The 13,611-nt window shown below is 47.2% G+C and overlaps 2 protein-coding genes across 5 annotated transcripts in view; both read left to right on the top strand.

Moving 5' to 3' along the window:
- SCHIP1 (schwannomin interacting protein 1) overlaps positions 1-13,611 on the top strand; it is a 538,791-nt gene that overhangs the window by 439,950 nt on the left and 85,230 nt on the right. The gene's annotated exons all lie outside the window — the stretch shown is intronic.
- LOC137571059 (uncharacterized) lies at positions 458-7,787 on the top strand. Its single transcript, XM_068279745.1, has 2 exons — positions 458-2,268; positions 7,730-7,787. Exons 1-2 carry the CDS (start codon positions 602-604, stop codon positions 7,785-7,787), a joined length of 1,725 nt encoding a protein of 574 aa, XP_068135846.1. The 5' UTR covers positions 458-601.

The raw sequence follows: 13,611 nt of genomic DNA on the forward strand, positions 1-13,611 counted from the left end.
GTTTGTCATACGTTGGCCTAAGCGCGCAGCTGACCCAACGTACGAACAACGCCAGTGCGAGTAGCTAACAGTATCGTTCGGAACGACTGTTAGTGGGTCTTTGCTTCACGACAGTGTAAGATTGCAACTGTGTGTGTGTGTGGGTGCGTGGCGTTCCCGTATTTGGCCTAAGCGCAAAGCTGACCCAAATACGAAAACGCGGAGTGCGCGCTGAGGACTCGACAGCAGAGTGGAAGTGTCTAGCAACGCTAGTGGTGGCAGTGAGAGGTGTTTTGAGGGGTTCCAGCCTTGTTTGTAGCTTAAATAAGGCTGTTCCCCGCTTAATCTGGTCAAACCCGCAGTCGGGAACCGTATACGCAGGCGTGCCGCGGGCCGGTTCTTGACATAATTGGCTGGCAGTGGTGGCATCGTTTAGTACATTAGTACGCAGTTTAGCTCGCTATTCTGAGTACTAAAGGCTGGAAGCTTGCTAGAAGCAACTAGCCTACAGAAGTCTACTCAGTGCAGAATCTATATACGTTTTTTTTTTGTTCAAAGATACACACTTGGTGTTTGCTTTCCCTCCCCCCCTTTTTTTTTTCTTTTTATTTTGTGCAACACGATGGCTCAGAAAGCATCCAGCTATGCAAGGCAAAACAAAGAGATACTACTCAACCTGTGTGAGCACAAAGGCATCGAGACGGTGAGCGGCCAGACTAAGGAGCAGTTAGTTCGTGCGCTCGAGGAGCATGATGAGGCAGAACGAGCCCGTGCTTCAACGTCAGCAGATGCAGCTCACGACACGCCAGAGGAGGAATCGCTCCCGCCACAGGATGCGAGTGGAGACGATGTCCTGGATGATCCACCTAACACGGAGATGACATCTCTGGAAGCCGACCTACAGCTACTAGGTTCGGCTGAGCCCGAACTGCGCCTAAAGCTGATTCTGGAACATCGGCAAGCAGAGAGGGAACAAGCTGCCCAGCGACTCCAGGCCGAGAGGGACAGACTCCGGGCAGAGGAGGGAAGAGCTGAACGGCAACACCAGCTGGAGCTGGCTAAACTTCAGCAGCAGAACCGGTCTGCTGGACCCGCAGAACGCGAAGGTGAGCGAGTCCACAGAATCCCCCTGGATAAGTTCCCCGCTATGGACAAGGACTCTGACATAGACACTTTCCTACAGGGGTTTGAAAGGACTTGTCGGCAGTATGGGGTGCCCCGTGAGCAGTGGGCAAGATACCTCACACCAGGGCTGAGAGGCAAGGCCCTGGAGGCGTTTGTGAGTCTCCCCCAGGAGGAAGAAACAGACTTTGAGGCAATTAAGAAAGCCATCATTGCGCGATACCACCTCACGCCAGAGGTGTATCGCAAACGTTTCAGGACAGTGCAGCGAGGTCCTAATGACAGTTACCTGGATCATGCTTGCAACCTGCGCACTGCCTTCCAGCAGTGGGTAAAAGGACTGGCTGTTGAAACCTTTGATGCCCTGCAGGAACTGATAATAAAAGACCAGTTCCTCCACACTTGCCCTGTTGAGGTCCGGCAGTTTGTACGGGACCGAGAGCCAAAGACCGTGGATGAGGCCGCGAAAGTTGCTGATGCCTACACGTCCAATCGAGCATCTGATTTTCGGAGGACTACGGCGCCCAGCTGGAAGGGAGAAAAGCCTGCGAGACCTTCTCCTCTGAGCACCCAGCGAAGCCAGGTCCCGCAGCCGCCTGGAGGTAGAACAGCCACCGTTGACACTCGGAGATGTTTTGCCTGTAACAAACCGGGTCACATCAGTGCTACGTGCCCAGAAAAGAAGAAGGAAGCCCCAAACTCTGGCGGGGCCCGGAATGCGTTGTGTGCCACCAGGAATGCAGGTAGCTATGCAGAGAATCTGCAACCTGTCACGGTTGGGGATACGGTTACCACCGGTCTAAGAGACACTGGAGCAGAGGTGACTCTAGTGCACCCCCAGCTTGTGAACCCTGAGGAGTACATTCCTGGCAAGACTATGGCTGTCAAAGGAGTTGGGGGTGTCACCCCCGCCATACCCACCGCCTTGGTCCACCTGGATTGGGGGGCCGGCAGCGGAATGAAAGAAGTGGGGGTAACGGATGCCATCCCCACAAACGTTTTGTTGGGTACTGACCTGGGACGGTTAGTGGCCCGGTATGAGCCTACTCCACACCCCATGGGGCCTGCACCCCCAGCAGAAGTTCAGGACTCTTGCAAGGTACTGTGTGATAATGCTGTGCAAGCGGGGAGTGCTGGTGAGGCCCCAGGGGCTACGGACTGTGTACTAGGAGCCAGCCCTAGTGAGTCTCCAGTACCCAGGCCTGGAGGAGGACATGTTGTTACCATGAATGCAGATAATGTTGATGTAAAATGTGATGTGTTGCATAATGACATGTGTACCGTGAACGTTCCGTCAGCTGCAGTGGTGACCCGCAGTGCTCACCGGGCTGCAGCAGACGAATTGTCCACTGAAGGGGCTGATGTCACTGGGTCGGGCTCTTCCACTTCAGAGCCTGGCTCTGAGAACCCAGAGGCCTCTCAGTTTGCCACCTCCCTGGTGCCTGTGGCCGACAGCGCTGAGTTCTCCGAGGCTGTGCGACTTGATAGCAGCCTGGAAGAGCTCAGGAGTCTGGCGGACAGGGCACCGGTGGAGGGCGACAGAGTGAGGGTGTACTGGGAACACGGCAGACTGTACAGAGAGGTTATTCCCTCTGAGCCGTCTGAAGTGGAGGAGGCCGACCGGCAGTTGATTGTTCCTCACAGGTACAGGGAGCAGCTATTGAGAATAGCACATGAGGTGCCCCTGGCTGGTCACTTGGGGATCCGCAAGACCAAATCCCGGCTTGCCCACAATTTTTATTGGCCCCACATGAGGACAGATATTGCTGATTTTTGCCGGTCTTGTGTCGCCTGTCAGCGGGTCGGCAAAGCAGGTGACACCGACAAAGCCCCACTGAGGCCCTTACCCATAATAGAGGAGCCCTTCCAAAGGGTTGCTGTTGACATAATTGGGCCTCTAGCGGTACCCAGCAGCACAGGGAAACGTTTCATTCTTACGGTGGTAGATTATGCCACTCGCTACCCTGAAGCTGTAGCCCTGAGCTCCATACGGGCAGACAAGGTTGCGGACGCATTGGTGCGCATTTTCTCACGGGTCGGTTTTCCCCGCGAAATGCTCACCGATCACGGCCCGCAATTCATGTCGCGCCTAATGGAATGCCTCTGTAAGCAGATGCAGGTAGAACACATCATGGCCAGCCCTTACCACCCCCAGACAAATGGGTTATGTGAGCGGTTTAATGGTACTCTAAAACAGATGCTAAGGGTGTTTGTTGAATCGCAAGGGAGAGACTGGGAGCGATACCTGCCCCACTTACTGTTTGCTTATCGTGAGGTGCCCCAGGCATCCACCGGGTTCTCGCCCTTTGAGCTATTATATGGGAGGAGGGTACGCGGACCCCTCGATCTCATTCGAGAGGTCTGGGAGGGGCAGGATATGGGCCCCGGGGTCTCCATAGTGGAATACGTTCTGAAGTTCCGGGAAAAGATGGACACCCTGGTGGGGTTAGTGCGAGAGAATCTGACTCAAGCCCAGGCCACCCAGAAGCAGTGGTATGACCACGGGGCTAGGGAGAGAGTTTATGAGGTAGGTCGCAAGGTATGGGTCCTAAACCCGATGCGACAGAATAAGCTGCAGGCCGCTTGGGATGGGCCCTATACCATACATAGGAAGATTAGTGATGTGACCTATGTGGTCGCGCTGGATGACCGAGGTAAGCAGCTGAAAACATACCATGTAAATATGTTAAAGGAACATCATGCTAGAACCGCTTGCGCTCTCCCTGTCTGCAGTTTGCTACCGGACGGTGAAGCAGAGGCCCTGGTTGACATCCTGGCATCCACCCAGGAAACCGACTCTGTTACCGAGGTGCAGATCAATCCGGAGTTGACAGCAGAGCAGCAGGCTGGGCTATCTGATGTGCTGACCCTTTACCGTGGTACCTTTACAGCCCGCCCTGGTCTGACCAGCCTGGCTGTACACCATGTTGACACCGGAAATAACAAGCCGGTTAGACAGTCAGCCTATAGAGTCTCCCCTGAGGTTCAGGCCCACATCAGCAAGGAGATTGAGGAAATGCTGTCACTAGGGGTGATCCAACGGTCGCACAGCGCATGGGCATCACCTGTAGTGCTAGTACCCAAACGGGACCAGACCACTCGGTTCTGTGTAGATTATCGAAAACTAAATTTGATAACTGCATCAGATGCTTACCCAATGCCGAGGGTCGACGAATTGTTAGATAAGCTAGCTGGCGCGCAATATCTAACAATCATGGATTTGAGTCGGGGATACTGGCAGGTCCCTCTAACAGCTGAGGCACGGGAGAGGTCTGCCTTTATCACCCCCTCAGGTCTGTTTGAGTTTAATGTGATGCCTTTTGGGATGAAAAACGCCCCAGCCACCTTCCAAAGGGTTGTAAATGGTCTCCTGGAAGGTTTGGAACACTGCGCTGTCGCCTACCTAGATGACATCGCCGTGTTTAGCGCCAACTGGAACGACCACTTAGCGCAGCTGTCACAGGTTTTGGGGCGCATCACTGCAGCAGGACTAACAGTCAAGCCTAGCAAGTGTCAGATAGGCATGAAACAGGTACAGTACCTGGGACATGTGGTGGGGGGGGGAGAGCTTCGTCCAAATACTGGGAAGGTAGATGCCATTGTGTCCTGGCCCACCCCCCACACGAAGAAGCAGATTCAGTCCTTCTTAGGGACTGCGGGGTACTATAGAAAGTTTGTCCCCAGCTACAGTGCCCTCGCCAAGCCCTTGACAGACCTCACAAAAAAGAAGCTGCCCAAGCAGATTCTCTGGACACCAGAATGTGAACAGTCATTCACAGCTCTGAAGAGGGCCCTAGCCAGCCCTCCCGTGTTGCAAGCGCCAGACTTCAGCCGACGGTTTGTAGTCCAGACGGACGCCTCAGCCTTTGGCCTAGGTGCTGTATTAAGCCAGGTAAACCAAACTGGGGAAGAACATCCGATTCTGTACTTAAGTCGGAAGCTGCTACCCCGGGAGGTAGCTTACGCCACCATAGAGAAGGAGTGCTTGGCAATTGTATGGGCCCTACAAAAGCTGCAGCACTATCTCTACGGTCGTGTATTCACCGTCGTAACCGACCACAACCCTCTTAGTTGGTTACATCGGGTTTCTGGGGACAATGGAAAACTGCTGAGATGGAGCTTAGTTCTCCAACAATATAGCTTCACCATTCAACATAGGAAGGGGAGCAATCATGGGAATGCTGATGGACTGTCCCGTCAAGCAGAACCAACAATGTAGGTGCTGGCAGGATAATCTGGGAAGATCATCTGCCTTGCCCCATTCTAAAGAGGGGAGTTGTGGTGATATATTGGGGTGCTGATGATGTTAGGAATAAAGGAATATATTCTTTCATTTTTCTGCCTGTGTTCCGTGTAAGTCTGCCAGAAGGGAGCTGTTACCTTGAGTTGCTTGGGGCCAGGAAATGGGTGATTGTCTTGACCATGAGGTGCTTTGAGTCTGTATGCAGTTCCTCTGAGAGTGCTAATGGGATTATCTGCCTGGCTGTTTGAACTCAGGAGATGGCCCATTGTCTCAATACACTAAGCCAGAGGACCAGTGTCTGGAGACTAACACAGGAACCTCTGAAATGTACATGACAGGCTATTAGAAATGGGTGAAGTCCTTTTGATACCATTTTTTACCTGTGGAAATTGAATATCTCTGGAAGCAGGGGGCTGGGACATTAGCATACAGTTCCTCTGGACAGCCAGAAAACAGGTAATTAGGAAACACTTAATCAGACAGTTGCTTTGAAGCAGATCACACAGGACATCCTGCTGCAATGTGAAAGCCTTAATCAATTGTCACCTGTAACCTGGGGAGATGGGAGGTTAACAAAGTCTTTTGTTGTATAGGACACTGTTCACATGTGGATGTCAGATCTCTGGGAAATCAAATTATGTCTGAGGATGTTATTAAATCTAGCTTCCCCCCGTCCACACAGGCTTACAGCCTCCAGGCGTATTTCATAGTATAAAACCGCAGCTAGGATAGCCACAACTTGTAGTTCTTGGAGGTAGCTCACACGGCTAGAACTAACCTGGTTCCTGACCAGAAGTGCGTACCGCCCGCAACAACACCAGATCGATACGCTGGTACGTTTATTTCCCGTTTATTTTGGTAAGCAAAATCGCTTTGTGTGTTATCTTTGTACATTTTATCTTGTAACTATTTTTACTTTGTTTTTTTGTAATCTTTTTGTATATATTCAGTTCTGCACTGTTTTATGTTTTTTCTGAAATATTAAATTATTATTTAATAAGTTTGACTTCTGCCGTACTAAACTAACACTCATAGCCTAGAAGAGACTGAAGTGTAACCGTGTATAAGTTCATGCCTAATTGTACGCTTGAGCAACACTACCGTAGGAAATTGTAATTGCATTGTGTGTGGGGGCGTTTGTCATACGTTGGCCTAAGCGCGCAGCTGACCCAACGTACGAACAACGCCAGTGCGAGTAGCTAACAGTATCGTTCGGAACGACTGTTAGTGGGTCTTTGCTTCACGACAGTGTAAGATTGCAACTGTGTGTGTGTGTGGGTGCGTGGCGTTCCCGTATTTGGCCTAAGCGCAAAGCTGACCCAAATACGAAAACGCGGAGTGCGCGCTGAGGACTCGACAGCAGAGTGGAAGTGTCTAGCAACGCTAGTGGTGGCAGTGAGAGGTGTTTTGAGGGGTTCCAGCCTTGTTTGTAGCTTAAATAAGGCTGTTCCCCGCTTAATCTGGTCAAACCCGCAGTCGGGAACCGTATACGCAGGCGTGCCGCGGGCCGGTTCTTGACATGTTTGCTCGGTAAATTAACAAACTTCTATCGCATGCAAGGAAATCTTAGTGAATTTGGAAAAAAAAGTGTAAAATACTGAATGTGGTATTGAACTACCCTCAGTGAATTGAGGAATATGTGTCTGTGTGCAGAGGAAGAAACATCTACTCGGCTGGCAGCTCTATTCTTTGTGGACAGATCTCAGGAACACGTGACTTCTCTGAGGGGAATTTCTCTGGAACAGCCGCATCAAATAATTACATTTTGTGAATAATAGTACAGTCCTCTATCTTTATTAATGATGAAAAATCCAAGAGAAGAGCTAGAGTCTTACACATAATTCCTTACACATAACAACAAAAGCTGTTTAAGCGATACCTTTAATGACGAACTGTACAAGATTTCTCTGCAAGCTTTCAAAAAATACATTTCAAGCACACTCACTTGCCACCATCCATTCGGGTCCTCCACTGCGGGTGCCACCACCGTCTGGTCTGCTGCCCTGAAGAAGCGCCTATATACAGATCCTTGAGCCGCCCCCCATCCCCCACAAGCATCAAGCTACAATTGGTTTGTAATAGCCCAAAGGGAATCCTCCCTTCTCAGGGAGAATTCTCATTTGTTGTTATGTCTTTGGGTTCTCTTCATGACTAATACCAGACCATACGCAACTGACCTAATTCCTTAGCATGTATATATACTTTCCAATAAAATTTCAAAACGATAGGGAAACACATGTGGCAAATGAACTATCTTGATGATCATGATGATGATTACTATTATTACTTTTTTTTATGTAAAAATCAGAGAGGTCACTAAAGAATCGTAAGCATTTTCTGTCTGGGCTAAAATACTTTCCCTTTGTTTTTGTCTGTTTTACTAAGAGACCAAGATGTCACATGTGCCTACATAAACCTGAGCAGTGACCCAAAGGCTACATGAGCCCCATCTGTGTAATAGTCCTGCCTGCGCTCACACTATAATGCAGAAGCATTTCCTTTTTTTTTATTGAGATGAAATAAAAATCAAGCCTCTTTGAAGATTTATTGTGGAATCCCGGACTTGTGTGATCTCATTAGCTATTCTGATTGCATCATTTAATGTCTTAATTAAACACAGAAACATAATAGAGCAAGTATTTATGGTTGACTGGGCTTAACTGCTCGAACAGTGCATTAGTCTTAAATAATTCAAGGCTTCCATGGCTGACTACTATCCTTAAATACTCTGGAAAATGAAATTGTAACAGAAACAAACCTCATCACTATAATTTGCTTAATTAGAATGTTTTACTTGGTTTTAATTTTAACACAGGGGATAAGTCTGTGCCTGTTAATAGTCACACAAATCTATGCTCTGTCTGTATAATATCCAATGTAAGCAATAATGTAATAGTACTTGTTACATTAAAAAGTATATACATTACTTGGTGGCTCTGTAGAAATAGAAAGCTTTAATTTACAAAAGGAGATGTGCTGGGATCACTTTTACATCCAGTCAGGAGCAGCGCAAAATGTAAATAAGAATAAAGGCGTACGAGAGGATTCACCACCTGGAGACTTGGGCGCAGGATACAGCCGGTATGGCTTATCCTGCTGCTGCACAACTTTCCGGCAACGTTAATTACTATTCCCCCTCTAGGTCGATGTGGATGGTGGGGAATGATATAATTCGGATTCCAGCAATTGCTGGAGGCCAAATTACAGTGTTTTAAAAGTAACTTCAGCTCTGTCTTCTGACGGTGCCAAAGTTACTCACTGTGCACTGCTATAGCCGTAATTCCCATTACTGTCTATGGTGGCGCCGGCTGCGCCCAAGTCTCCTGCGCTGAATTGCCAGTGTTCAAAGGTAAAGCCATAACTTAGGGCTCATTCACACTACACAACGCAAGCATGAACACGATTTCGTGCTTGCGTTGCCATCGCACGGTCAACGCACGGAATGTACGTCGGGAAGCGCTAGAGCGCAGGCGCCGGCAGCCGTACCCGTCGGGAGACGTGTGCGTCGTGAGATTTTATGTCCCCAGAAGCGTTACATCGTAACGCATGGGAACGCACACCTGTAGTGTGAATAGTAACATGAAAGTCTATGGACTTTCATGTTGCCATGTGGATCGTACACTATGTGCTTGATTCACAAAGCGGTGCTAACCTACTTAGCACGTCTAAAGTCTTTAGACGCGCTAACCAGGGTGCTAAGTAGGTTAGCACCGGATTTCTCAATCAGATCGCGCACTAACTTTGCGCGCGCAAAGTTTTACGCGCGCAAAGTTTTATGCGCGCTAAGTCCCATAGGCTTTAATGGGCACTTCACGCGGAGCGCCCCGCGCTCTGTGCAGTACGCGCGTAAAGTTTTATGCGCATAAAGTTTTGCGCGTAAAGTTTTATGCGCGAAAAGCTTGTTTAGACGTGCTAAGGGGATTTTCACAGGCGTGCTAACAGTTAGCACCGCTTTGTGAATCAAGCCCTATGTGCGTTGCGTCAAAACTGACAGCGCATCACATAATGTGAATGAGCCCTTAAAGCAGAATCGCAGCTCATTTTAACATACGGACTCCTTTCTGCCCATATAGTTATAATACCTACCTTTGTTCACAAGTAATGAGTAAAAAAAAACACAATTTACCCCAGGTCATAGTACAGCAGTGCAGCAGCCATCTTAAATGATAATGTAATTTCAAGTTCAGAAAGTAGTGCAGAGAGTCGATGAATAAAATATTTCGGTCAATGTAGCTTCCACAGGTTTCCAGCTCTCCTTGGTAAAGAAAATCTGTAAGAGACATTTTACAAGCACACTGGGCAGCCATCCTGTTTCCCAATGAGCCCTGTCTTTGCTCTGAAACCAATTCTGCGCAGGTAGCTAGAGATTCTTCAGCTGATTGCTATTGTATCCCCCCACATTGTGCAATCCCCTTCTGCTCTCCACAAAAATGAGCATGCTGCTCTGCCACGCCAGAGGTATTATTCATCTTCTCTCAAATAATTCTTTCATTTTTCCTAAATGTGTTGTGTTGTTTTTTTTAGTTAGGTTACCTAGGCGACTGCCCAACAGCAAAAGTAGAGGAGACATTCTAAACAAAAGATTCATTCATGAGGACTGTTCCATACTGATCACAAGAAATGCTTTAGCACAACATGCCAGGTTGTATCTGGGAATCCGGCTGATTACTTTAAACTCTGCTGGCTCTGCTCTTTGCCATTTGTCATATTACACAAGTAATGTCACAAATGACCACTGCATTGTGCTGTTGTAGAATTCCCAGGTGGAATATTCTTATTTATTATTCCCTATGCTGCAGGAAAAGAGGACCTGGATGCCTTGTAACTGGACTGCAGAGAATCACGTAACTCCTCTTACCAATCCTTTCATCCCACAGCCTTCAATCGCATTGTGTGGACTCAAATACCATTTCCTTGATGGATAATTGGTCATGGTCCATCTCTTAAAGTGAACCTAAAGTGAAAATAAAATTAAATAACAGCTGTGACTATATCCCTACTTCCAATCGGGACTTTCCTGCAGTCTGATATTCTTATTTTGATTTTAAGGCTGGGTTCACATTGGCATAAAAACATTCCATTCGATGGAACGGATCCAATGCCAAGCAATAGGATCTGTTCACATTAGTCTGTTAGCGGAGGATCTGTTCCATCCGTTCTGGTGAGCAGAACACAAGTTTGGGTTCTGTACGGTTTTCTTAGAACAACCGGATGAAGCAGATGGCACCAGAGGCCAGAAGGAATCAATGCAAGCAGTTCTCACTAGGCTGGTCGCCATGTACATATCGAACATACTCACTTGCCACCATCCATACGGGTCCTCCACTGCGGGTGCCACCACCATTTGGTCTGCTGCTCAGAAGATGCACCAATATACAGATCCAAGAGCCCCACCACAAGCATCAAGCTGCAATTGGTTTTGTAATAGACTAATGGGAATCCTCCCTTCCCAGGGAGAATTCTCATTTGTTCACTGAGTGGTGCACCAATGACAATCCTCCCTGGTGCTCTGGGAGACTCCCCTTAATTTTTGTTTTTTTTGCAAACCAATAAAGTTCTGATGGGGCCCTCTGATATGTATACTGTTTTTTCCATGCAGAAGATCCGGGCGGCAGTGGCAGAATGCAAATGTGACAGTGACAGGTACTGAGCGGGTGGCGACAAGAAAATGAATATGGGAAAACCAGATTAAAAAGGGATGCTATTGTAACATACTGTTCAGTTTTTACAGGATCATTTTTTCATCCAGTACAATGCGAACCCAGCGTTAAGGTGGCCACACATGATACAATAAAATGATCCGATTTTATCGCAATTCGATAAATATGAACGGATCTCCCAAAAAGATAGAAAGCTTTTTTTTTTTCCATTCGACTGAAAAAACCGATTGGATTTCCCGTTTTTTTTTTCAATTTTCATCGATCCGGACTGCTGGAAATTTTTCTTCAATCTTTCTGAAGATTGTATAGTAAATGTTAGATTGTCATTTTATAAATATACACACCCTAGCAATTTGTTTTAGAGTTTCCAATCATTTTTATCATAATTGGGTAAAAATTGAACATATGTGTGTGGTACATTGGTCGTATTTTTGAAATGTTACAATCAGTCATAAAAATTGATTGCAATTCTTAAATTGAACAGATATTTAAAAAATTGTATGGTGTGTGGCCACCTTTAGACTAAGTTCACAGTGGTCAGTTGCATAACACACTTGTTATGAGTGTGAACTACAATATAGTGACTGGACATAGAAGTAATACAAAGCCTGCTTTCAGCAGATTATAATAACATGATCAGTTACAACGCAGTACTGTGAACAGGCCCATAGAATTGTATGGGCAGTGAGTTGACATGCATGATTATTCTGCAATGCAACTGAGAACTGTGAACTAGCCCTAAGGGCTGGAACCCACAGGAGCGCTTTTGGCAGCGTTTTGGCAGCACTGCGATACGCTAGCAGTTTGCCTAAACGCTGGGCTAATGTTAATGGATGGGGCAACTTCCACAGGAGCGTTTGCGTTTCCCAGAAACGCAAACGCAGGACCTGCAGCATTTTGGGAGCGTTAGCGCTTCAATGTAAAGTATTGAAACGCTAGCAGAAACGCTCAGCAAAACCTAAACTGAGCGGTTTTGCTAGCGTTTTGCGGTTCAGCACACTGTAACAAAATGAAAAATAATTCACAGGACCAATCAGGATAAAAACGCAAAACGCAAAACGCTACGCACCCGCTGGGCAAAAATATACAATGTTGCAAAACACAACCAAAAACGCGCATGAATCCGCTTGCAAACCGCTCAGACAAAATGCTAGCAGTTGCGTTTTGCGTTTGCTGATTTCAGTGGGTTCCAGGCCTAAGGGTTCATTCACACTGGGGAGCTTTTCAAGCAGTTTCCGCAGAGCTTTAAAGCGTTGGCGATCGCTAGCGCTCTGAAAAGCACTAGAGTAATTTATGGTGTATGGCAGTAATCTCACCGCAGCGATGGCCAGTGATTCACAATTTTTGATTGATCGTGGTTTAAATGTTAAAAAATCAAGATTGCTCAAAAATCACATTTGTGTTCAAATGAAATCCAAAAAAACCTAACTTTGCAAAACGCTAGCGATTTTGCTAGCATTCTGCAATACCCAGCATGAAAGGAGCCTAAAGGCTGCCATACACTGGTCGATTGCCACCAGATCGACCAACAGATAAATCCATTTCTGATCAAATCTGATCAGAAAAGGATCTATTGGCTGCCCATACACTGCATTCACAACCTGTGGAGCTGCCGCCTGCTCGCCGCCCCCATTTGGTCTCCCCCGCCCTGCAGCAATATTACCTATCCGCCAGCACGAGTACCCAAGTCCGTGCTGTCTTTTTCGCCGACTGGTCGTCTTCTCCGTCTCCTTTTCACTTCCTGTCCCATCCTGTAAGAAGGGGAAGTTCAAACAGTAGAGGGCGCTCTACTGTTTGAACTTCCCTTTCTCACATGATGGGACAGGAAGTGAAGAGGAGACTGAGAAGAAGGCCAGCCAGAGAAAGGGTCAGCATGGACCTGGGGACTCGCACCAGCGGGACAGGTGAGATTATTGCTGTGTTGGTCGTCGCCAAATCGAACGCCACTAACGGCGCCCTCCTACCGCTGGTGATCTAGCAAAAATGTTCCGCCTGGACAGATCGACTGAATCGATCATTTTCAGATGGAAATTGGTTCATCGGTAAACATTTGTGTTAACAATTTCACAGCAGATTTGATCACTGTGATCGAATCTGCTGTGAAATTGTTAACGGAAATATCTGCAGGAAATCAACATAGTCTATGGGTCCCTTTAGTGTTAAAAATTTAGGTTTACAGATTAAGCTGTCTCACTGGCACCTGTTGCTGTACATAATGATTATTCACCCCCTACAGAGTAATGATGATCTATTGGACTTCTTATCTCTTCCCTGCTGTCAGGAATATTCATCACAGACAAGTTAATGAGTTTAATAACTCATTAGTTATCAGAAAATTCAGCCACTGCTGATGGAGTGGACTGTGGTTTATACCAATTGTTTATTAATGCTTACGGTGAACAAAAAGGAAAATAGATCATAGTCAAGTTTTAGCTAAGAAATGTATGCTGGGTATAAATATCTTTGCCTCAGGAAGTTGTATGTCACTTTAGGTACATTTTAAAGGTAATGTTGGAGATTAGCTTCTCACTGTATCTGGTGCTGAGATAGACCACTCAATGTGCTGGACATACCGTCTCAGCTTTTTTAAAGGGGCACTACAGCAAA

This window comes from Hyperolius riggenbachi, chromosome 4 (genome assembly GCF_040937935.1).
Source record: "Hyperolius riggenbachi isolate aHypRig1 chromosome 4, aHypRig1.pri, whole genome shotgun sequence".
Taxonomy (NCBI): domain Eukaryota; kingdom Metazoa; phylum Chordata; class Amphibia; order Anura; family Hyperoliidae; genus Hyperolius; species Hyperolius riggenbachi.

Excerpts from the sequence above, each read along its gene's own strand:
- LOC137571059 (XM_068279745.1), top strand. The coding sequence starts at position 602 with ATGGCTCAGAAAGCATCCAGCTATGCAAGGCAAAACAAAGAGATACTA. Across the intron at positions 2,269-7,729 it reads GGGGCTACGGACTGTGTACT|AGACCAAGATGTCACATGTG; the intron begins AGGAGCCAGCCC and ends TGTTTTACTAAG.